Source organism: Pagrus major, chromosome 7, assembly GCF_040436345.1.
Source record: "Pagrus major chromosome 7, Pma_NU_1.0".
Taxonomy (NCBI): Eukaryota; Metazoa; Chordata; class Actinopteri; order Spariformes; family Sparidae; genus Pagrus; species Pagrus major.
The window spans coordinates 3,739,190-3,765,784 of NC_133221.1; the positions used below are offsets into that span (position 1 = coordinate 3,739,190).

At 41.0% G+C, this 26,595-nt stretch overlaps 1 protein-coding gene across 6 annotated transcripts in view; it reads left to right on the plus strand.

The window, feature by feature from the left end:
• The first annotated feature begins 4,033 nt into the window (after window positions 1-4,033).
• Window positions 4,034-26,595, plus strand: part of rgs19 (regulator of G protein signaling 19) — a 35,171-nt gene continuing 12,609 nt past the window's right edge. Inside the window, exons 1-4 of one of the 6 annotated variants that reach the window (XM_073471088.1) lie at window positions 4,034-4,200; window positions 6,123-6,248; window positions 6,386-6,455; window positions 15,998-16,108. In XM_073471088.1, coding sequence (XP_073327189.1) covers window positions 16,094-16,108 — 15 coding nt within the window. In that variant the 5' untranslated portion in view covers window positions 4,034-4,200; window positions 6,123-6,248; window positions 6,386-6,455; window positions 15,998-16,093. Of the gene's footprint in view, window positions 4,201-6,122; window positions 6,249-6,385; window positions 6,456-10,252; window positions 10,529-15,997; window positions 16,109-20,094; window positions 20,239-26,595 lie in introns of those variants that run through there. The other 5 variants (XM_073471092.1, XM_073471090.1, XM_073471089.1 and 2 more) reach the window with 5 other exon arrangements.

The following is a 26,595-nucleotide window of genomic DNA, read 5'->3' on the forward strand; positions in this document are numbered from 1 at the left end:
GTCTGTCTCTATTTTCTCTTGAACTCTTTCATTTGTCTCACCCTCACACAACCCCACTCTCTCTCTCTCTCTCTCTCCCTCCCTCTCTCTCTCTCCCTCTCCTGAGACAGAAACCGGAGGAGATAATGGAGGACGGAGGATCGCAAATGACTAACATCGATTTAGAGCCGAGGCCTGATGACGAACATGCTCACAGACACACACACACACACACAGATTTTGGTCCGAGTGAGTCACCCTGATAGCACTTTGATTAGTGTGGCTGTCCGAGTAATACATGTTTAGATATGACAGACAGGAGGAGGAAGGCGGTCAGACTCAGATACAGATGTCCTCCTTTATGCGTCTCTCCTGCAAAATGCTGAGCTTCCATGGTGGACAGCAGGCAGTAACAGCTCTGACAGATGAATAAACACCAGACCTTAACATTTCTGTCAGATAAAAACCTGACTTTAAAACCCTGACATAAACATTTAAAAGGAGATTTTCAGTGATTTTCACAGTTTACGATCTCCTCGTCTTTTAAGAGAGGAGATCTTGTAACCCCCCTCGGTTATTAAAATCCTTCCAAGATCAAGTGATCACATTATTAATTCATGGTCATCGAGCTAAAAGCACAGGGCTGTTTGGAGGCTGACATTTCAAAGATGGTTTTCACTTCACAGTGAGAGCATATCTGCACTAAAAACCTTCCCTTTCCTTTCAATATTAATACTCAGGGGTGTACTTGCATTTAAAGCCATGTTTTCCGAAAATGCCATTTTATTTTATTATTTTATATATTTTTTAAGCCTCTAATGAGGCGACTGAGAAGGACAGAAATAAATTCGAACTATGTAAACTAAGAATATAAGTACTAAGTACATGTGGTGTGCTTTAACTCGTAATGCAGTACTGTCTCAAGTGAAGTGACATAGTAATACATGTGAGAGTAATATGAGACCGTCTACTATAACTGTGTACACCAGGAAAATAAAATATGATTAACTTGAGCTTGTATTAGTGTGAATTCATACAAATGTAGTATAAATGGAGCAGTTAGTATCTTGCCCAAGGACACTTGAACTACTGACCACAGCCGCCCTACATGTACTAGTATATGTAAGGGATATATACGGCCATCCATTATTGGGAATTAATGGCTGACGTAGAGGCCAGAACCTTCCGACGCACAACTGAAGTTGCTCGGCAAAGAAAATAAATAAGATTAGTTTTTGTTTTTGTTTTTACAAGCAGTAACTCTAACAGCTGGGACAATCATACAATCGTATGGCTCTTATGCAACGGAGACATTGTTCTCTACTCGGACAAACCTTAGATACTGCTTGGCTCATCAAACCCTTTGGCTCAGCTATTAGCTGGAAAGCTAATGTCATGCTAGCCAGATTCAAAGTTAGAGAACATTGCATACAGCTGACAAAGAGTAAATATAATCCGACCGTGTGATTAAAGCTGCACTGTGTAGTTTTGGAGAATAAATTCAAACTCAGAATTTTAACATTTACAATATTAATGAGGTAATGATACAACCTCATAAATATTTATTTTTTCCATAAGTGAATAAACAAGCTGTTCTCCGAGGAAGATAAGTTAGAACACTGTTAGAAGCTAGAAAGGTGGCAGGGTCCGCCACATATAAACAAAGTGAAACACAGTGAAATTGTGTTGTCCTTTAACGTCAGTTTGTTTATTCAGTCATTAAGACAAAGAGAGTTTGTTCACAATAAGACCAGCCAGCCAGCCAATAGGAAGATTTTAACAAACTGCTGTCGTCCCTGTGGCCAATCAGAATTGAGTATTCATCCAGACCATGGTATAATATGCAGTTAATAACCAACACAGCGTGGGAAGATAAAAATAAGGAAATGAAATGACAGAATAAATGTCCAGCAGAGAGGCAGTGCAGAGGCAGAGCGCTGTGAGTGGAGCGGGTCTGATGACTGCATGTACAAATGAAGTGCTGCTGTTTACACCTCAGTGAGATGATCAAGTGGCTCATTGAGCCGCCCATCTGCTGAGGCTCATCATGTAGAGGGTGAGAAGGGTCGTCCAGGAGGGCTTTGATCTCGTCCTCCATCCTCCCCTCAAGTAGTGAAACCAGACAGTCCAGTTCCAGCCGGACCACAGAGCTGGCCTCCCTGACCAGCCTGCTGTCATGGTCAGCTGTTTTCTGTTTTATTTTGTAGTTATATCCTCATGTGCCTTGTTGTGGCTTTTCCACTTCCTGTCTTTGTCTCTTTCTCCGTGTACACCTGTGTTTGTTATGTTAGTCACCACTGTGTATTTAAGCCTGTGTTTCCCCCACACTCTTAGTCTTTTGATTAAAGTACTTTAGTGTAGTTGCATCATAAGGAAGTACCTTTTCTTTTTCCTTTCTATTTAAACATAAAATAACTAATAATAATAACAGAATCATACTTTCATTTAGTTAATTTGGAGCTGGCATTCAAATGCTTTCAGGCCTCAGTGGAGGAAACTGCAGAACCTTGAGCTTGCTCAGATCATGCTAAGGATTCTGGGTTGTTCACGTCCAGCACAACACTAACAAAGTGTCAGTGGATCCTTTTGAAGAAGCTGCAGTGACGTCAGTGATCTGCCACATCAGAAGCTCCATTCAGACAGGATTGGTGTCTTCAGGGGAGGTCAGGTAATTTAATTCAATAACAGCAGTGATGTTAATCCCACATCGGCCATGTGTGTTTTTCCACCGCAAACCCTCGAGTCTCTTCAGCTCCAAACACCTGCTGAGTGCAGACAAACACCGAAGCTGCTCGGATTATAGTTGTTGAATCATGTTTTGATGGAAGGACGTGCAGCCGACAGGACAGACGCACTGTTTTCTCAACGCTGTCTGCTATACATTACCTTTTTATATACGACTTATCTGCGTTGCTGTTTATGTTACTACTTTTTCAAATTAAAACCTTTTGGTGCACACTGTAATAACTTTTATACATGACAGAGAGAGAGAGAGAGAGAGAGATAAAGACACACAGCAAAGGTCGACTGGCTGAAAATGAACTGAGGCTGCTGACGACTCAGAATCCGTTGCTATCAGGGCACCTTGTATCAGCCCTTATTTTTAATTCTATTCATGGCTTGCATCTACGTATTAGCATTCTGTACTTGCCTCTCTGCAGTTGTTTCTGACACTTGAACTCAGTCTTTATCTGTGCAGTTTAAAAAAGCGACCTGGCCTTACCCCAACTGCTACTGCCAAACTTGAGACCCGTGACCTGAGAGTATATCTCTGATCCATTCTACTTGTTACTGGCACCTTTTCAGCACAAAAGCATCGGCTTCACTTTGTCACTTAGTCTGCTCCCTGTGAGTCGCGTGTCTACTTGCAACACGTGCGACGCATGGCCGCACATGCACCATAAACTTCATGCAGCAACACTTCCCAAGTCAAAGCCTAAGACTCAATACTGTGTCGGGATCTGTCAGGTTCGAGTCAGGTAGGAGACCTCTACGTGTGAGGAGCTTACAGGAAATGTGCATCACACTGGACAAGAGAAGCAGAAGTTTACATAATATGGAAGACATATAAAGCGGTTGTGAGTCAGTATTACCACGTCTTCCTTAGTATTTTGTATTAAAATGCGTTGACACGATGGATCCAGTCCACGTGGATGACGAAGAAGGAACGGTGACAAGTTAAAAATAGATTTTTGCGACAAAAACTGGACTAAAGTCTAAAGTATATAGCTCAAAGTCACTGTTTGTCACAAAGACCTGCACAAATTGTTTCCAAAAATAAGGTCCCATCAGGGAAACCGGAAGGGGCGTGGCTTCGGCAATCATAAACAATACGACAAACAGCGACTTGAAAAATTATCTTTTTAATTCACAAACATCATACGTGTAATTCATGGCACACCTGAAACAACAACAACATATTTTTTTAATTTCTCTTCATTGATTACTGTACAAACTGCTTCCCAAATAAGGTCCCATGAGGGGAAACCGGAAGGGGCGTGGCTTCGGCAATTGACTGACGTGTGCGGGCTGACAGACTCTCAGGTGATGCTGCAGACATGGAGAGAGGAGCAACGTTACACCTGTGGACACACTTTGTTTCTAAATCGGCAAAAAGAAAACACAATTCAGTGAAGGAGGCCTGAGAGACGACGTGGGGAGAAAACAAACCACCTGAAGAGGCGGCTGGAGTCTTACCACCCTGCTGTTAATGCCCCCCCGGTGAGTTAGCTAGCTTAACTGTGGCTAGCTAGGTGCTAATGTAAACAAAACATATACATTTATTAACGTTGAGTCAGTGTTAGCTGTGTCAGCTGCTAGCAAACCACGCTGTTTCAGCCTGGATGGAAACGTGAACTAAGTTTCAGTTTGTTGTCACAGAGTTGTGAATGAGTGAGCCTGGCTTCAGGCTAACGTTAGCTGGGTTAATGTGTTAGCTAACGTCAGTTAGCTTCAAAGCCTGTGAGTGAAACATGAAGCTGTGTCATTAATAATGTGACTTGTCGTGTTGGGACTTGTAGGTTAAACACCTGCTGTAGTGAAACATGAGGACATGTGTTTAAATAACGTTTTTATCCTGCGAGTTTATTCATTTATATGTTTAGACAAGCAGCTTTTAATTATTCTCAATACGTTTCCGCTTGTCCTCACCAGTAAAACGTAATGGCAGCTGTGATCATGGCATTACAGTGTGACTGTCTAGTCAAACTGTTGTTTTACTAAGTTGAACAGCAATTTATGGAAGATATTTGTGTATGAGTTCAATTTCAATGGTAGACTGCTGCTACACAACAACCTGATGTACCTGAAATAAGTCTGTAAACATGAAGCTGATGAGTTTAAAGAGAAAACTAACTCGTTAACTATTTTGAATTCATTGACTAAAACTATAAAAGATGACTAAAATGTGTCTAAAGCATTTTTGTTAAGTCTAAATCTAAACTAGCTGCCAGTATCAACACTGCCCACGTTACCCTGAAATAAACCGAACCTGTCCTAATGGGACCCGACAGAATCTCTGTACATTTTTTGGCTTCACATTAATTCAGACTGAGAATCAAAGAGTTTTAGTTCCTATCAGAGTCTTTCATCTGCGCGATCAAAAGACATCTTACATAAACTTGCATTTATAATTCATATACGGGAGTGTATGTGCTTCTGTCTACTGTAGTTGGCTCTGTATTTAAATACAGTAGGGCTGTACAGTATATGTTATGTCACCCAGTATGTGCATGAGCGTGACGACATACTGTATGTGCGGGTTAATGTTTAGAATAGACAGCTGACGGATGATGTAGGCTGCATTTCAGCTGAATATGATTCATCTGATTATACATATTTATTTATATTCAGATACTGTAGATGTTCATTCTGTCCTCAGAATCAGCAGCTGTCAGTGTTTTCTTTGCGCAGGCTGTTATCATCTCTTCACCTCCACAAGTCCGTAGTGGGTTTGCTGCCGCTCTGTGCATCCGAGATGGCAGAGTTTAAGTTTCAACAAAATAAGAAAACACTGGCTTCACAGGCATCAAGTCACCAGGCAGAGAAAGGAAGCAGTGCTAATTCTGTATGAATGTGCCTGAGGGATGTACAGATAACATGCAGCCTCACTCTCACCACTGGAAGCTGTCTCCCTTTTCCCCATAGAGCCTATTTTTAGTTGGCTTAGGACTTTTTAAAGGAGCAATCTGCAAGATATGGCCAGAATTTTAGTTTGAAAACATTCAGAAAAATCAACTAACCTTATCAGCAGAATGTGGAGAAACTACAGTGTTGACGTTATGTCAAAGACGTCTCTGTGTTGTCTTGCAGAGATGTCCACTGAAGTTAAGTACCCGTTTGGTACACCTAGAGGCGAGTGCATTCAGTCCCAGTCTGGTGTCCAGGCTTGTTAACGCTCAGGCTGCTAAACCCGGTAGAGCCTGACATCTGTGCATTTTAAAGCTTTACATGTCTTTAAAAAGGTTGTCAGGGACATTAAACGCCATTACACCGAACACGGAGACCCGTCTTTACAGGCGAACCTTGGTTGCAAGCTATTCTAAATTTAATTTTACAGCATGGATTGTAAAGAAGTGAATACGTCTTCCACTGTTGGTTATTACAGTCTCGGTCTGTCTGTCTGTCTGTCTGTCTGTCTGCAGGAGCGTGTACGTGGCTGCAGTCTCTGCTCTAAACTCAACGGGGGACTCGCTGATTGCAGCACAAAGTCGTGCCACAGAAAAATGTTTTTAACACAACGGGGACAACAGAGAAACACAATTATCAAGGTAAAATGTCATTAAGAACACTCCAGGAAAACAAATGTGCAGAAACGTCCTCTTAGTGAGTGAAGTATAAATGCATGTGGGGATAAAATTAAAAGGAGTGTGTGTGGGTGTGTGTGTTTGTGTTTCCTGTTTTGCAGACATGGGTGGAGGTTTCACTTCCTCCTGATCCAACCAGACTCGAAGCCGACAAAATCTGCAGGCGTGCAGGTAAAGAATAGAGAAGACAATCTCTCTGTACACTGTGATTTCACTGTGTCTGTATTCAGCAGAGTTTGGATGATTCTGATCAAACGTGTGGTGTAAATTTAGAAATGAGTCACATCCTGTCTCCATAATTAAAACCAACAAAAAAGGTTTTAAGCTAAATATATATTTATTTAACTGCTCAGCTTCACCTGACTCATTACAGGACAGTCTATTGAAGCAAATCCATTTACACATCTAGTGATTTCACACAGACTAATTCAATTTTGTTTACATGGTAACTAATGTGGAAACTGGAGGTGAATCATGCAATTTCACGCCCACCGTTGTTTGCCAAAAAGCTCCATCTTTTTGGCTCGTCATGTTCGTGTCATTTAATGTTTTCAATGTATTTTTTAACACCTACTCGATACTCTGCTCTCCTGCTGGAAATCTTTCTGCTAATTGCTGCGCTTACGGCTTTATTTTTAACATTGCATAATAGATTTTCTCCGGCAGTTCGTGGCTCCCTTCCATTTGTACACTCCTCTGCATCATGTTGTTTTGTTGACTTGCTAGATGTCTGCAGGCGCTCTCTCTCTGTGATGCCCTTCGAGACACACCAGTGATGAAGAGGGAATTTAACTTGACATGACACTCGATGAGGAATGCTCAGCCTTCCCCTCAAAAATACCTAGTCCTATCCTCAGGCAAAGTAATTAGGCCCTAAGTCCTTCTGAGGAACTAAGCATTACAGGATTATAGTTGTGTAGGCAGGCACTCAGGTGGTAATGCTTAGTAATGTGAAAGTGAGTCACGGTGGTGTTGAGATAAAATATCACAGACTCGGTTGATCTTACCTGGATCAAAGAGTTATAAAGTAAATCACAAAGTGCACTCAGCCCAGGTTCTTTGAGGACAAATCAAATGTTTGCAGCAGAGGGAGCAAAATGCATCCCGAATGCAACTGTTGGTCGATATCATCTAGAGCATCTGCATCTGCATAACCTCAAAACACTAGTGTGTCTCAACAACTTGATATGCAGCTTCAGTGCCCCCCTGTGGTGACAGAAATCACTGCACAGAACAATCAACAAGTGGCAGTTTTAGTATATTTCATGGGAAGGGCAAGGACATGTTTTCCACACTTTACAGCCTTTCTTGGCATCATTTGGACCTATTGTAGACACACTGACATGCAAGACATGATTGTAATTTAGTCAAAAGTGCCACAATGCAGCGTGCTGTAGCCCTGTGGTGTCGTGTAAGTGAGCTTTACAATACAACAAGGCCCATAAAAATGTTTTTATGTCACCTACACACAAAGCAGCAGGTTTGCGTTAGGCGGTGGAAATGCATTTGATAAGACTTCACACCCGGTTCACATATCAGAGCAGATTTGTGCCACCAGATACGATTCAGAATCGTATCAGCGATCAAAGGTTAACCTCTGATAACACACAGTGGTGGAGACTAAAGCCAGCTCCGGTGTGTGTCAGTGACAAGGTCCCAACAGGGGGCGCCTGACTGAGAATACAATGATTTTTAAAGACAACAGCTGGGTTCATTCTTCAGACATCAGTACCGTGATCATCAATGTTACAGGCAGCTGACTCACAGGAGGTGAATAGTCAAAGGTCACAGCATCGTAACAGTGTTTCTGTAGCCCCAGGGTTGTGATCTTGTGAATGAAAATGTCAAAGTTCAAGTAAATGGCACATGATTCAGTGAACTCACCAGTTACATTTTGGATTTCAAAGCCATATTTGGCATATTCAGGGCTCACACATGGCTGGAAATGAGACAGGAAACACTTTAATATCCAAATAATACAAATAAAAACAGAACATCTGGCTTTTTTGGACAAATTTGGACATGAAATCACTTGTTAATGTGTGGCAAGCTTTTACTGATGACTGCTTTTGTGTACTTTAATCTAAGTATCAGGTACTTCTGCCCAGGAAGTGTCATTATACAACAGCAGAATTACAGTAGGACATCTTATTTACTGGAATTTAAAGGATCAACTACAAATGTCTTTTGTGAAAAATCTATTCATAAGCATTTTATTGTTTAGATGATTTAATATTTAGCTTGATTGTGACCCCCTCACCCCCCATCTCTCGCTCTCTCTCTCTCCCTCTCCTTGGTGTATGGCGCCCCCTCCTGTTGCTCTCGGTATGTTCACATAATGTGAAGCAGTCACAAAAACATTAACTGTCTCCTGTTAAAACTCAGCTTTTTAATTCAGTTTTTAACCAAACAAGAAGAAAACCTGCAGGTGAGTTATTATACTAGAAATACAATAACGTGTATGTGAACCAGAACTTATTATGGTTCTTTTAATATGCTTGCATGCAACATTATTTCCTATATGCCAGGAACTATGCGTGTATGAACAGAGAGAGTGGGACTACAGAGGAAACTGATGGAGAATAATTGAACTGATAGCTGCTTTGTACTTATTCTCAACATGTGGTTGACACCTTAAGATTTCTGAGAAGAAGGAACCAAAGTTCAGGGAGGAAACCTGATGTTGTTTTTTTCTGTCTTTCTATGTGTGTTATATTTCAGTCGTGGTCGTCACCCCCTCGATTAGAAGCCAGTTTTGCCAAGTCCTGTAAAGATTGTAATGTTGTAATGGTGTAAACTCAGCTGTGAATGCCAGCTGGACTTTTAAAAATGGCTTCAACTTGAAATCTTCTATAAATGTCATCAGCAGAAGAGAAGTCGCAGGCCGAGAGATTTTGATCTTCGGCCACAAGTAGCCTATCTAATGCAATCTGTGGTGCGTATGCAAAGCAGGATATTGCAAAAAAAAAACTTTTACTTGTGGTCACTTCACTTCTGTGCTTGTCACTTCCTCTGAATGCACTGCATCTGCACAAACTAAAAACTCGATTCGAAAATATCGAAGAAATAATCTGCTGTCTGATTTGATTTCACTTTACAAGAGTCAGTAATAATCAAAATTATTATTTCATCAGACAGTGAAGTCCCTGGTGTAGTGTTAAATAAATAAATAAATACAAATATACATGAAAAACAAGTTGATATACATTATATACACTACTCAAAATGAGTTAGGGATATTTTGGTGCTTCACTTGATTGTTTATTCTGTGACGTATCTGAATTTTGGTTTTGTGAACATTATTGGAGTTTTATTGCAAATCCATGCACGTGCATATCTGCACCCATATCCCAATATCCCTAACTCATTTTGAGTACTTGCATTAAATTAGGTTTTCTCATTTAAACAGCCAGAATGGCACCTTTATCATATTGTCTTTACCTATAATCCATATATATATATGTATAAGAATAACTGCATACTATTAAAAATGCTAAAACATTAAGCTGGAGGTTTTGTGCATAAACCTATAAATATACACCTATAATGCACATGTAAAGTTGCGTTATGATATACATTTTTCATTCTACATGCACGTGGGAATAAAATAATTAGATAATTAGTGTATGTGTAGCCTTTAAAAGAAGTGTATAGAAGTAACATGAAGATTTATTATTATTAAAACTCATAAATTATTACTTGAAACGTTATTTTATGAGGCGTAATGACATTTACGGCAAATAAAACTCAGTATATGCGCTGTGTAAAGTTTTATTATAGAGAACTCCGGGTCCCCCTCCTGCCTGGATGGTACGTGTGAGTCCGCGCATGCGCTCTGCCGCCTCTGTCCACCAGGGCGGTGATCTCTCTCTCTCTCTCTCTCTCTCTCTCTCTCTCTCGCGCTCATTGTGTGTGTCTCTCTATCACTCCCTCTCTCTGGGAAAAACCCGAGCAGGAGGAGAGCGAGCAGAAGGGGGGAGGAGGCGGACTCCTTCTTCTTCTTCTTCTTCTTCTTCTTCTTCTTCTTCTTCTTCCGATACAGCGGCGGCGGCAGGATATTTGGAAAAATAAATCAAAAAAAAAAAAAAAAAAAAAAATCCACGCACCCTCCCGCCCCCACCTCCCTCCCCCTCCCCCCCCACGGTGCGGTGCGGAGCGGCAGAGGAAGAAAAAAAAAAAGCACACGGATGTGCCTCAGAAAGCGCAGCGGATACCGCCCTCCGGACCTTATTAATGCCAAGATTGTGAGTATCTGATCGGCTGCAGAAACGAGCTTGAACGCGGGGAAGGGGAGGGGAGCGGAGCGGAGCGGAGGGCTGCTGGTTTCGGTTTAATTTCCCCTGCCCCTGGTCTCCAGTCAGCGGCGGAGCTTTTCCTCGCTCCGCGGTGTTGAGGAAAAGGTCGGTCTCCGTGACTCCTTCCCTCCTCTCCCCTCCCCTCCCCTCCGCTCTCCTCTCCTTCCCTCCTTCCCTTCTCTCCTTTCTCACCTCCTCGGTTCCGGAGGAGTCCGGTGAACCCGTGTCACGTCTCCGTTAAGCGGGTTTTGTTAACGACACCAGCGGGTGTTTCGGTCTTTACCTGCTTCTTCCTGAAACAGAGCGAAAACACACAAAACAGCTTCTTGGTTGTAAAACTGGGAAAGTAGGAAAAAAAAGAAAAGAAAAAAAAAGGGTTGTCTTACTTTATTTTGTATGTCTTGCTTCCTTTGTGGTTTTCTTTCTGTTTTCACTGTTAGCTTAGCCGTGATACCTCGATAGGCTAATAGGGGGCAACCGGGTTCAGTTGTGACACAAGTCTGTCAAATTAGCTTCAATTTCAAGTTCTGGTTTCTTTCCCCGCTTTGCTACCCTGGTGTCATGTGACTTTTTCTTCTGTCAACCAATAGCGATTTGTCGCTATCCTAGCTAGCTATTCAAGCTAGGCTAATTGTGGTCGCCACAGTTCTTCCCTGTCGTAACGCTAACAGCAATGCTAGCCACCTGTGGCGTAGTTTTATGTCAGGTGTGGTAAATTTAAATCGATACTGTACATTTTGTGTTTTTGTTTTTTTTCAGCTCGAGTTTGCTAGCTTGCGAGATAGCAGCGCGCTAGCTTGAGAGGTAGCTTCTGGTGCTAGTCGCTAACCGCAATGAAATGCGAAAGAATCTTGCATGCGGGAATGGCTTAAGTTTTCGCTATGTACGCTAAAACGTTTCATCATTGTTTTTTATTATGTCTGTTTTATTAAGAGCAGCAGATGTTCTCTTAGGGCTGCAGCGAGTTTTGGCATTTACATCACAGAGTGTTACTTTAACTGAATGAACAATTATAGTTTGATTGTGGCCTTCACGTTGCTGATCTAGCGCGTTGTTACCTCTGCAACCACAGAGTCAGTCTGCATTTTTGGATTTCCTGTTTCTGTTTTTAGATACACTCTATTATAGCTGCAATCTGGCCAAAAAAACTAAGATCACAATCTGTTTAATCGAAACGACGATCCAAGACCTAAATTGCGATCTTTTTTTTTTCCTCAATTTTAAATTGCTCTGTACTGTAGCCATCCTAGAAATAGCCAATGAATTTCACCCCTGTTAAAGCACATTACTGCATAAAAAAAAAAAAAAAAGTTCCTTTTCGTTAACCATAGGCTAGCGAGCTATGGCATGCACTGAGGGTGTATATGACCGTGTGTTGGGCGAGATACATCCACTTTTTAATCCCAAAAGTTTAAAAGTAATATCTGAGGTGGTATCAGGTGTAATCTTGGTGTTTTCTCCTCCAGAAGGTCTGGTTCTGTGTCCGACTATCTCAGAGAATAAACTAAACCCAAACTCTTGCTCTGTCTGTATTTATGGGGCATTTAGCTCCGACTCCGGTGTGGTCAAGACCGATTTACTGACACATTAAAAAGCTTCAGCTCATATTTGGGACAGCTGAGACCGGAAACCCTTTACTTACAGTGTCTTACAGTACTTACAGTTTATTATGACCTTGCTGTACTTCATGGGGTGTTTATGTATAAACTGACACTAAGAAGTTTCTATCTGCAGTCCAGCAGTAGTCTTATTGTATACAATGTCTTGTATAGCACACCCTTAGTATAAACTATAACTTAAATACTCCCACTGGCACTTAAATAATTACTTTTTACGACCATTTTAGGTGTAACCACTGGTTAGGCACTTGTATGAGGAAGAGACACAAAAAGCAGAAATGAATGTGTTGCTGCGTTAATGTATAATGTGTGTAATCTGAAAAGAGATGGTACTTTACAACTCATCCCTCCCTCCTTATTCATTCGTTGTGTGGTGAACGTATTTCCATGAATCATACGGGACAGCTTTAGTTGAGGGTAATTCACAGGAAGGTGCTTTTGAAATCGGAAATAAAGGTGGAAGGAGGGTGTCAGAAATGTGTGTGTTTTTTGAAAGCATGGCTCTTTGCATTGCCTTCTACTTTCTGTTTGGTGTGTCTGAACATGTGGACCTGCTGGCTATCAAATGTCAACACCCAGCTCCTTTTATCCTCCTAAATCCTCGTGTTTTGGGAGTCCCTTCCTGTACCCTGTTCGAATTACATACTCAGTTCTAAAACGAATCCCCTTGAAAGAGAAGTGAGATTTGTTTGTAGGTGTTTCTGTGAGTTTGTGGGTGTAAAAACTTTTTCACACATCACTCCATAAACCAAGCTAAAGGAGGACAAAGTTTGATTGAACAGCTTTAAACACATTCAGTGTGAAAACGCCCTCACAATCCACATCCCTCCTCATATATGATCTGTCATTTATGGGGATTTTTTACCTAAAGCAGCAGTTGTAGACTGCGTCACTGTGAAAACCATCATCAACGGTATCCGCTTTCAGATTCAATTTTTGGGCCCCAACCCTTAGATTAAGAAACACACCACCTCCGAGATACTGACCTGATTCGGAGTCTAGGAGCTTTTTTTTCCTACTTCTTGTTGCCAGTTGGTACACACTTCCTCTTCCTGCGTCTTTCTTCATTGTGTCTGTTGCTTGCTTCCTCTTTTTTAACTTGGTCATCGTCTTCCCTTCCTGCGTCTTTCTGTTTCCTCCTTTGTTTTTCGTTTCAGTCTTTTACCGTTTGTTTCTGTCTTTCTGTCCAGCCGCGGTGATGTGTCTTATGTATGTGGTTGCCATTCTGTCAAGTGTCTTCATTATCTTTTTGTCCTATGAGTGTCTGGTGGTTTCACTTGTCTTTGCTTGTTGCTGGTTTGATGTTTCATGTCCATAAAAATCGACATAAAACCAGCTTAGATCTCTTGAATGTCAATTGTTTGTCCAGGAATCTGTCCTTATGTCCACATTAACATAGTGAATCTTTTATCAGCCAGTGACAGTGCTATGTTATCATCCATTCAACAAACTAACTGTAATCCTAACCATATAAAGAAGTTAAGGCTATGTTACTATCAAACCAGACAAAAGCAGTCAATCATCGGTTAGTAATAACAAATACAAATTATATTTCTGTTGATTGATAAAGTAATAAATTGATAAACCAATCTCACAACATGTGTGCAACAGATAACATTTTTCTTTTTCCAAAAAAAGAAAATCTTAAGATTCGCTTCATTTGCCCAGAATGAGTTATTTGTGTGGTCGATGGCTGAAAATGTTGGCAGGCCTTCACACAGATATTAAATTGATTTATCAATATCAGATTGATACAATCACCAGTCACTCCATGTGCATGTTTTGTTAACATATCACATGTACGAGGCCATCACAGTGTTAAAACTGTCCACAGGTTACATCTGAAGTTTTACCGAACGATAAATCTCCTTTGAAATCTTGTTTGACTGCACACTTGTTGGGTTTGAGGCCAAAGCCCCTAAATTAGTCCTTTCTATTTCTCCCAAAATGACTTCTTAGCTTTCATTAGCTCTCCTTATTGAAACTAAATTACATGATGAGCAACAACCTTGCCACTAATCTCCATCTCATGGTTTCAATTTGGAGGTTTGAAACCGAGTTACTCACTTGAGAGGGATTTCAAAGAGAAATGAACCCTAGAGGGCAGCTGCTTTAAAAAAAAAACCCTCACATCTCCAAGCCTTTTAACACACATACTTTCTTTTTGTCTCTTCTTTAGCAACATTGCTTTACGTTGCTGTTAACTTTTTGAAATTGTTCGACATTGTTGATATGTTTGATTGTTCATCCACCAATTTATACTCATTTCAAAGCTGGTTTGAAGCAATTTTCCAGAGAGTTTTAGCCCCTGATTGGTCCTGTGTTCACTGTTGTTTCAGCCCTGGTTTGTTACATTTTCACTTATTATTTAAGCAACTGGTTTCAATGTCCTTGGTTGGTCCAGTATGATCCAATTTTACACCATGTTTAGTTGTGATTTTGTCCAGTATTCATTGATTATTTCAGCCTGGTTTGGCCCAAAATTGTCCTTTTGGTCAGGTCCAATATGAACTGATTTCAAAGCCCTGAATTGCTCCAGTATAATGTCATGTTTAGTCTTGGTTTCCAAAATTTGGTGGAGTTGTAGTCCTGGTTTGGTCCAGTTTGAACTGATGTTAAAGCCCTGAATTGATCTAATATTCTATCATGTTTAATCCTGGTTTGGTCGAATACTTGGTGATGTTTTAGCCCTGGTTTGGTTTCAAATGCATCTATAACTCAGCCCTTGTTTTTTCCAACCATTCACTGGTGTTTTATCCAACAATGTGCAGATCAACTTTTCCTCCCCTAATACCTCAAATCAGTTTTTCCAGAGTATGGATCCACTAAAGCTCTATTTTCCCCCGAACTCTTCATCTCACTGCACGGAAAACACTTGAATCACTTTTGTATAATTAAACATACAACCAGGAAGTGCTTGGAAACCAGAAATCACTTCAGCAGCCAAAAGGGAGTTAATGAATTTAAAACACAGAATTATATCGTGACATTGATGAAGAGTCTGTATTTAATGTGGATCAGTCATGTCATCAAGTCAAAACTTCAGCTCAATAACGTCAGTATCGGTTCTGATGCTGATCTGGTGGATTTTCACGTAAAGGGGAGGCACCAAGTTAATGTGTTAATAATATGTGTGAAAGTAACACATGTCGTCATCGATGGGAAGTAGCCATGACACACCGTGATGTACCAAGAAAAGACTTTCTGAAGCTCTTGATTAGATAATCTCGTTAGGACATCCTCAGAAGGTTTGCATAAAAGAAGCTCTTGGAAACACGCTGATTCACTTTTTCTTTCACTAAATCTTTTGGAAATCTGATTAAAACTTGAGCCAAATTTGAATGAAAACTTCTGTGGTTCATGTTTTTTTGGAAATGTATTATGTCAAAGATGAAGGATCCACCTCTGATGGAAGATCCTTGAGGTGACAATGGACGGCTGGTCCACACACACTCACTATGGCCTTTTTTTCTCTCCTTTGTGTGTGTGTGTGTGTGTGTGTGTGTGTGTGTGTGTGTGTGTGTGTTACCTGTGTGCGCCTATGTTTTTGTGGATAAATACATTCCCACCGGGATTTTTTGGTGCATTTTGTGGCTGTCTCACGCTGTGTTTTTGGTCCATGACTGCATGTTCTTGTGGGTTTACACACACATTCATGTACGAATGTGGATGTTTTTGCGATGCACTGTGCTTGTGTGGCATATTGTGTGAATGCATGCTTGCGTGTACATTTGTGTGTTTGTATGTATGCGCGTGTGTGTGTGTGTGTGTGTGTGTGTGTGTGTGTGTATTTATAAAGGAGAGGTCCGAGGCAGAAGGGGGGATGACATGCATGTGTCCGGCCTGCTAACATCGCTGACGACTCGCACACTAACCGACTGCCCGCCCTCACAAGATGACGGACGTTCTGGTAAACCAACTGCACCTCCTCCTCCTCTAACTAACTGTCTCATCAACTACTATTGTTGCTTTTCATCTCTGTGTTCATTTCTTTAACTCTCTCTGAATTTCTTTGTTTCACTGTCTGGGAAATATTTTTGTCACCAAAACTATCTGCTAGCAAAAGGTTAATGGAAATAATAGAAATAATAGCTGTTCTCAGTACAGAATAGGCCCACAAACTTGCATATTTGCAGACCTGTATAGCTAGTGGTGATATCCCGATTAAGTTTTGTCTGACCCTGGGCCGTATCCGATTCATATAATACCAGGTATCACTCTCACACTCATTTATCTTCTCATAGAACAGCAGCATGATGACACTACTAGGCTTAGTTGGACAAAAGACAATTGAGTTCAGTAAAGAAAGGGTCGGATTTTGATCGGCTTAATTTCAGCCAATATGATCCGTTCAAAATGCCCTGATCAGTCCGACCTCAAGAACTTAACATGTGTTTTGGGGTGCCGTTAAATGTACTTTCAGACAAACCTTTCTGATCAGCAACAGCCTTCAAAAGGAACATGTGTTTAAAACCTAACAGGAGCCGGCCTGCTAGCCCCAAGATGACCAGCTGGTCCACGCATCTCAGAAAAGTTGTAGTAAATTCAGTTAAGAGGGCTTTATTCTGATTAGTGTTGTCACAGAACTGGAATTTCGATACAATACCTTGAAAAATATCGATATTCAATACCTTGGGGGAAAAATCTCCACAGCATTGAGGGAATAAAATGTCAGATTATTAATAAAAGAGTATAATAGGGCTTGTCTACTGTGCGTTAAGCATGACAGCACCTTAGTCTATTTACCTCTGGAGGAGGTGGGACTATGTAGGAACTATAGCGTGTCAAGAGAGAAGAGCGAAAACGTAGTTAGTACTAGAGTGTCTATACTGCAAAAAATGAGTATTGAAACTGTTTCAAATGTTCAGTATCGATATTTATCGATATTTCAACATGTTTGACGACACAAATTTTGATAAATCGATCACGTATTTGAAATTAAATGGTTTATTTCACTCCGCATCATAACAGTAATGAGTCTTGTTCGTATCTTCCACCATTGCTGCTGGGATACATGTATAACCACACACACACATCGGCTTCCAAAGCATCCAAGATAAAATATGTGAAGCAGTAACATTCCTTAAACATTTGGACTGTATTTGGATAGATGTAGACCTTGAGCAGTGCTTGAAACTGTAGTTGGGCCGTGACTGATGACATTTCAAGTGTCCATGAGAACACAAATATAGACAAGAATGCAGCTTGAGAAAGGCCCTCGTTAAATCCCCAATGGACTGGGCCAATAATTGGTTTTAGAGCAAGGTAACTGAATTTTAGTTTCAAAGGAAAGGGATTTCAAAAATGATAGAGAATAAGATGAAGCCTGTGTCCTTTTCCACTAACTTTGATTTGGTTAATGAGCTCAACTGAACAAATATATATTTGTAATGTTCAAATATTGATATTAGTGGTATCAACCTCGCGGTTTCTGTATCAATTGGGCTCTACTGTACTCGTCATTTCAGTGTTTTCTCTCCCCTCCTCTTCGCCTCATTCTCCTAAATTAAACTGTCATTTAATTTCCACATGTCACTGCCACTGTCGACTATATATAACTGCTGTCAGCTTGTCTCCCTCGTATCTGCTTGTCATTTCTCTCTCCCCTCTCTCCCCCTCTGTTTGCCATCTATCTATTTCTTCCCTCGCTCTCTGTCCCTTACTTGTTTTCTTATCTCGCTCTCCCCCCATTCCCTCCACTCTTTTTTTTGTCATTATCCACCCACTTTGCCTCTTCATCTCCCCCTCTCTCTTTCTCTAGCACTTCCTCCCACTCCCCCGAATTCCTTCACTCTCACAACTCTCTCTCCCCTTCTTTTCCATTATACTCAAATGTCTTCACTCCCTCTAATCTTAACTTTTCTATCATCCTTCATCTGAATGTTTCCTTATATAAGATCGATGTTAAAGAAACCTCATACATGCTGGTTATGTGTTTTGTACAATGTTGCCATACAGCGATCGCTCGATGGCAACTTGGTATTTTACAGGTTAATTGAAGTGATCAAATTTGCAAAGTGTACTGATACAATTTCCTCTGATGAGGGTGAAACCATCTGCATAGATGTGTGTTCCTGTGAGAGTAGTTTCATAGTTGCTTCACCACAGAAGCCTCACAAAAGTATGTGGACACCTGAACATTACACCCGCAGTTTCCATCAGGTAATCCATTAGTGGCGGTGGTAAGCGTGGCTCCTCTCCACCTGACAACAAGTGTCAAGACAAACTTTTAACTAATGTGGACTTGAAGCAGACTTTGTTGGGTGAAACCTTCGTCCAATGAATGATTATCAAACTAACTTAATCGTGGTCTCTAACCTGAAGTGTAGCAGTGAGTGTTTGTCTTCAGTCTTGACTCTACCAACTTGTAAAATCTTGGGTTTCCTTTTTTTATGACGAACAAACGTAGACTGTGATCAATGTATCACTCTCCTGCTGGACCTGACCATGTCATCTTGTTTTCAAAGTTACTATATGACGGTTTAAACCATTCATTCTTGAGCTGGGTGTCAAGACCTCCAAGGGGGTTACAAGTTAATTTCCAGGAGTCACCAAATGGTTGTGGAGAAAAAATAAAATAACTTCTTTTAGACTGAAGAATAGTTTTTACATCACATTGCCTGTACAATGATATAATTTGCTTTAAAAAAGGTTTTATAGCGAGTGTTTGTGAGAAAAGTCTCAGTTCCCGGAGGGGAAGACAGGGTTCATGAACACCAACCTGATTTTTCTGGGGGAGTTGCGACTCTAAAAGGTTGAACCACTGGCTTAAACAATAGCCTCACCCATTAAATGTGCGATGTGATGCTTTGTGATGTAGCGCCACTGCTCATTTTCACCTGAAGCATGATAAGCCTCGTGTTATATTTCATTAAATGTAATTCCATCAGATGCTTTGAAGGCATCCTTTATGTCAGGCGAGGCGTGGCGCCTTCTTTTTTTATGCTGCAGGAAACCCTGGCCGGTATATGACTGTTGAGCATCTCATTCTGAAACCATGGGCATTAATCTGCTGCTATAACTGCCTCCATTCTTCTGGGAAGGCTCTCCACAAGTTTTTGGAAATTGACTGCAGGGATTTACTCCCATTCAGCCCCGAGAGCATTAGTGTGGTCCGACAATACTGATGTGGGGCGATCGGATCTGGCTCACCGTCAGCACTCCAGTTCATCCCAAAGGTGTTGGATGAGGTTAAGATCAGAGCTCTGTGCAGGCCAGTCAAGGTCCATATCAAACTGGAGGAATCGTTTATTTTAGAAGCTGGCTTTGTGCACGTGGGCAATGTCATGCTGAAACAGGAAAGGGCTCTCTGCAAACTGTTGCTGCAAAGTTTGAAGCATGCGGTTGCCTGAAATATCACTGCATGCTGCAGCATTCAGTTACCTGATAGGAAGTTAACGGCCCAAGCCATGAAAACCAGACACAGACCAAAGGCAAAGTTGTGGTGAAGCGTTTTGGTCTGATGCACGGATGCCTGGAGCATTTCCGTAGCTTGGGGGATACATAGTGAGATTTGTAAAAATTTGGCATTCTTGTGAGGGAGAGACATTTTGACAAGTCTGGACTGGACTCCAGGGGTGTCCAAGTTCAAAGGAAGAAAGAATGTAAGTGCTGGTTTTAGGAGCTTTTCTCTGTAAGCCATTTTGGCATGAATAGGCCCATGTAGTCATAACGGGCAGGGTTGGGTTGGTGTGTGTGTGTGTGTGTGTGTGTGTGTGGGCGTGTGGGCGTGTGTGTGTGTGTAGACACCAGGTCTGATTCATCAAGTTTCAGAAAGAAACCAAGAAGCACTGTGTGTCACAATACCTCTGACTCTGTTTCCTGCCGCTCTCTCTCTCTCTCTCTCTCTCTCTCTGTTTCTCTCTCCATCTTTCCTGTCGTCTTTCATGTCTCTTCCTCCTTCACTGGAGTGAAGTCGTGTTGATTGATGAACCATCGTAGCTTGTGGCCGTAGAGTGAGGAGAAAATAAAAAGAAGGACCCGTTTGTTCTTTCATTCAGTCGTCCATCGTCGATCCACCATTGAAACATCTCGTCTCTGGTGAGCTTTTGCTGCTGAATGTTTTCTGTGTGCTGACAGTTTAATGGGCTGGTTATTGAGCAGGGTTTGGGTTTCTTGAACTCCTTTTAAAAGTTCTGACTTTTAAATCTCAACAGATAGCAGAAGGCAGTACTGGGGTTAGAAGAATTAGAAGAATTGTACCAAAGTGAAAGTCTCTTCATTCTTCAGATTTACATGATTTAATAACCCGACTGTGGGTTATGTTGGAAATTCTTCATTGTCTGTCTGTTGAAACTCTTTCAACACCCTGTAAGATAACCTTAAAAACGCTTTGTCATCAAACTTTGAACTTCTCAGTTCCTGAAAAGTCGACATCTTGGGATTTTTGGGGGGCTGATAAACAGCAAATAACCAACATATTTTACGTGTTACAAATCAAAAAGTTTCAGATGGGATTTCACACTTTCCAGTCAGGTGTTGGCTTCAGTTTATTTGTTTGTAGTTTAAGTGGATCTCCATCAGTTGCCTTGGCAGCAACTCCTATGTTAGAAATGGGGCAGAAATTACATTTAAAATACATGAAGTAAAATAATACAGCAACAGTAACAATATCTTTTTTTAGCATCTTTATTAAAATCTGTTCATTTCAGTACACGGTGACGCTTAACATGCATCTAATATAAATGCCTGCAGGGAGTTTTGGTTTGTTCAAGGATGCTCAGCCTCTAACATGTGAGACTGAAGAGTTGGATTTGATAGCTTGACTAATGTAAGGAATGACATAAGTCACTCTCAGGCTGCTACTAATGGTTATTTTGATTATTAACCAATCTGCAGATTATTCTCTCCATCATTCATCATGTTTTTAGTCTATAAAAATTCCCAATGTGATGTCATCTTTTTCCTAGATGAGTATGTCTGTCAATCGGCTAACCTGTTGTTTGACTCGACGTTTCATCTTGAGCTCGTTGTATGCTCGCTCGCTGTGATGGATTACCTGGTTTCAAAGCTCAGACTGCTCGAGTAAAATGATATTCATGACTGATACCAGTGGAAAAGGTTAAGCTGTAATGTAAAGTTCAGGCAATTTGTAGTCAATAGACTCCTCGTGCTTGGATGTAAATGTTGAAGCGTTGCTCGTGGATAATGAATGCGTTGGCATGAGGTAACCGCTGATCACTAGGAATGGGAATTGATCAGATTATATTGATACAAATGCTATAATCGATTCTGCGCATTGGTCCAATTCTACTTCTGTCAATTCCCTTATTGATTCTTGATACATTTTCTGTGTGGAAAATAGGAGGTCTACACAGTTGTTCATGAAGGTTCTCAGTCATCCAGGTCATGGTAAATCTAAGTGCTGTATCGTAGGCAAATGGACTTGTTTCATTTTCTTCAAGATGTTTCACCTCTCATCCAAGAGGCTTCTTCAGGTCTAACTTACTGGTGGGTTAAGTCCAGTTGCCTACGATACAGCACTTAGAGATAGGTCTACACAGGTTTTCAGGATCACTGTAACTGTTCATCACCTCTGAGTCTGACCACAGTGTAGAAACGGAGAAGAAAATTGGCATGAATGTGTCTCAGCTGTGCAAAGGCTCCACTGTTAAACTGCTGTTTAACTTTGAACCAGTTCTCAACTCAAACCGGTTCTCAATTCCCGTCCCTAATTAGAACGTAGGACATTTTTCCTCGGAAACAGACGTCAGTGTTTCCCGCACATAGACTTTAGGTGGGAGGGCTGCCTAGTTGTATTGGGTTACCTATTACAGTATTTTCCACTTTCATTTTTCTATCCATCTGAGAGCAACTCCACCTGTGAGCAGTTAACTGGTGAAAAATCTGCCCTTGCTCCTCCCCTTCCATCTACTGACATTTGCACATGTTCTGCAGAGAAACACAAAGAGAGAGAGATGTTCTCTAGTATTAAATCCCTCCTGCAAACACACCAGTTGTTAAGTGACCTCTCCTATTTTTTCATACAAGCTTGAAAGTGCACCTGGTTGTTGCGATGTCCATTGGTACCACATTGGTTTTGATCGTTTAGATCGGCCACATAATTAGCGACGAGCTGCATCCACAAAACAAGACGTGTGTTTTTTAGCGACTTGTTAAAAAAATATGGCTGATGAAGAAAGTCAACAGAGCGGACACATGCTGAGAGAGAGAAACTGAATTGTGAAAGAAGGTGTGCTGCCGTTCTGTGGGAAGAACTGGAGGTGCTGCTCGGTTGGGAAGCACCTGGAGCATCAAATACGTAGCATTCCTGGAAGTTAAGTACATGTTGCGTCAATAGATGCTTCGGCATATTGCTGGTGTTTCCACCTTTACTTGAAATGATCATTTTACAGACGTTACAACTAGCACTGTTGTCATCTTTCTTCATAAAATGAAGTCACACTTTGGCCCGTTTCTTCCTCTCCGCCATGACTCCTTCTTTTTTTTTTGCAAGTTTCCAGCAGTGTGTGCATGAGTTTGATGTCATTGTTTTGCAATGCTCAACTGTCAGGAAAACATGCTGGTATGGATAAAAGGAATCGATTAGTTTGTGACTGGACAACTTGGAATCTGTTCTCGAAGCTGCTGTTATTTGGTGTTTGAGATCTACTACTTTTTCACATTTAAAAACTTTCAGGTGAGCAGATAATGAACAGGCAGAGCTTCAGTGTCCACAGGAAGTGTGGCTGTTAATGGACACATACTTGTTGTCAGCTGCAGGGATCAAACTTGTCAAACTGACAGGAAGACTTTTAAAGGGTCAGTTTACTCAAATGACAAAAAAACAACTCACCTTTTGATGGTATCTGGCCATAGAGATGGAATTTCTTTGTTTTTCCACCTCCCCATTACAAGGGAGGTGAACAGAAGGACAGAGGACTTAAAATGGCATTTAGAAAAACTCAGCAGAAAGTCTTTCCATTAATATAATCTGACAGCACCCAGAATAATATCTCAGTCTGGATGACACGCTGACCTCTCTGTAAACACAATATATTTAATTTTGTCATATTAAGTTTCTTTGTATGTTCCTCGCCTCTCATTTTGGACTAGAAAATGTGTTTGAAGTGTTTTAGTAGGATTGCAACATCCTCTTGAAATGGGCGTGTTGCAGCTTGAATGGTTGTAGTGGTGTTTGTGTGTGTGTGTGCGTATGTGTGTGGGGGGATTGTGGTGTGATGGTAAAGTTAGTGGACACGTGTATGTGGTTAAAATCGGGTGCATCACAGTGTGTTTGTGTGCTGTAACCTTAAATGCACGTGTGAGCAGTTTTAGCTTGATTAAGTGTCACTAGTCGCTGTGTGTTTGTGTGTTTGTGTCCGTATAAGGAGAGGAGAGGAGGTGAATTTGGGAGCTGATATGGTTTGTCGGCGCAACCCTCCGGTGAAAAACCTTGAATCTGTCACCTCAGAGTGCTGCTAGACTGGATTTATAGACCCACTTACTGTGTGTGTGTGTGTGTGTGTTTGTGTGTGTCTGTTGTGAATTAAGAGAGTTTCAGTGTGAAAGCATGGGAGTGTGTGTGTGAGTGTGACATTTTCTAAGGAAGAGTAAATGAAGAGAGACAGACCAAGAGCGAGAGGAGAGGAAAATACAGTATAAAGCATGTGTATGTGTATGTGTGTGTGTGTGTGTGTGTGTGTGTGTGTGTGTGTGTGTGTGTGTGTGTGTGTTAAACAGTGCATTAGCAAAGCTTTGGCAGTGTTTAACATGTCAGGACAGGAGTTTGGAGAAGCTCCCCTCCTCCATAAAACATTTCTCTTCCCTGCACTGGATCTGAGGCGTGACTCACTAAAAATCCACCTGCACTGCTGTAAAAGGGGGACTGGGGAAAAATAAGACTCACAAGAAACAAAAACACTGATCTAAACAGATACACAGTGGAACACTGGTCCACTTAAACTTAGTGAATTTACTGTTTAAATGAGTGAAAATGGAAGCAGTGGCAACTCCATTAACTACAGCTGATAATGATGAAATTGGTTGATTGCCAGGGACTCCCAAAACAATCACTAAAACATGAGCGTTGCTGCATACAAGCGACAGGTTACTGGACCTTGGTCGCAAGTTTGCAGTTTGGTTGGGTACAGGCACTACAGAACTACAACTACTTGGATAGGTTTCAGAAAACATAGTGGATTTGGTTAAAATCACTACGTTATTCTATAACTTGAGTTATATACATACCTCCGTAAGTAACTTGTGTTATGTGATGTACGTCACTACCTTAGCTACAATAGTGAGATGAAAGATCTCACCATTGACTTTTTTTCTTTCACACCGGAATTTTTCTCTTTAAATTCCTTAGTTTCACGGAAGTAGTGTTGCATAAGTCAGATATGTTGGAAATGGGCCGATGAAGACAAATAATTAACCAGTGTGAGGTGAAGTTAAGATGGTCAGTCTTGATTGATTGTTCAGTAGGGATATCTTTATTTGATCTGCAGGGTTGGGACAGGGGTTGGCGATCTAAGATCCAAGTATCTTCAGGGAATTTTCTCCACAATAGAATCTCTTTTGGATGCAAGGTACCTGGATTTTTAGCACATCTATACTTGTGTAAACACATATTAAAGAGTATTGTCTGACGTTGAGACGTTTCAAACCTGCCTCAGTTTGACCTTTAGGTTGAGACAGAATACTTTCCTACCGCCTTGTGTTTCCAAGTGGCACCGCTGTCGCAACGACAACTAGATCATTTTCCATTTTTCCTCAGAGTAGCAACTACCAACAACACAGAACAGTTTATCCCTTCATTCAGTCCATAATAGAAGCATGAAATGGTGCCAGCCTGACTGGATCACCGGTCGGCCTTCACTCTCTGAGAGATTTCGTGCCTGGTGGCAGACAAAAAAACAAAAAAAAAGGGTTTAAGGGAATCAATCCGAACTCTGGTAGGGTCCTTATTCAATAGTCATACATTATACAATCAACATTTACTTCATAAGGGTATGTTAAGCAAATAACTTGTGTATTGCCAGTTTAAATTGTCTTTAGATCATCTTTTTAGATCAGCAACAATTAACATACATTGAGCGCAGAAGAATAAATGAACAAAAGAAGTTAGTCAGCATATATTGACAGTTTTCTTTTACTGTCTTTGTAAAAATCAAAGAATCTGGAGAGGGTCTCCTCCTTTCTTCACTAATGCGTCCAGTGTCCTCAATGACCCTCAGTCGAGAGTGAACTCTGTACTCTTCCCAGTATTCAGCAAAAAAATATGCTACAGTTAACAGAACTCTTACATTTTAGGTTTCTATACTGTGAAATATTAAACCTCAAACACGTACACCTGCACAGACAGGCGAAGAGAAAGTTGTGCTGATTGCCCCCAGGTGGCAAAATTGCAGACGCTAATACTTGTAGTTGATCTGTTCTTCACTAGCCTCCTCTTTTTATAGAAAACATGTAACTATGCCAAAGCAAATAACACTCTACTAGTTGTTTTATGGAAACTTTAATCTCTGAAGTTCACAATCATTTTGTCCTGAGCGTAGTTCCTCTGGGGAGCATGAATATACAGAGTTAGTGCATGGCAACCAATAGATTTGATTTTTATATTTTATTTTTAGGTTTTGTATTTGTTTTAAAAGTAAAGATTTTGGTCTGATGGAGGCACCAAAGGAAGAGCCGGGGGGTCGCCGAAATCATCAGAAAAACTTAATTTGTTCATTTCAGTGTCATTATTCTTATTCAGACAATACATACAAAAGCCAGTAGACTGTGGAAACACCGGGGACTTTCTTGTTCTGTCCCTCAGAGTCTTATTTGTTGTATTTATTTTTTAAATACATTAAAATGCTGTCAGTAAACCTAAAAGTTTGTCAAGACAGATTTCTACTTATTTACTCGTCCTCTTTCATCTTGTTTTTTCTGTCTCTTGATCTGTCATTGTGACCCCCACCTTTCTGTCACACACACAAACACACACACACACACACACACACTCACACACACACATACTCACAGAGAGCTGTTGGCGATCGTGTGGTGAGATTATGGAGCAGTAATCTCTCAGATTAATACTTAAAATGAGCGCTTAATTACTTAAACCCTGCTGGCAGGTGCAGCTGTGTATATGTGTGTATTTATGTGTGTGTGTGTGTGTGTGTGTGTGTATTGGTAGATGTAAATGGAGTACACAAAAGCCCTGGCAGTGTCTCTCTCTCTCTGAATTTAAATTTCATCTTGCTGTATTGGCATGGTATGTGAGTCCATCTGTGCTGCCAGAGCATGCAGAGATGACACAGTACAGAGCAGGTGATCACAGAGGACTAATGCTACAAGTGACCCGGAGATTGTGCATGAAACATTCACCCTTAGATATACAGTGAATTATAGTGTGTGTGTGTGTGCTCACTACTGTAGCACACACAAAAACCACACACCTCCAGA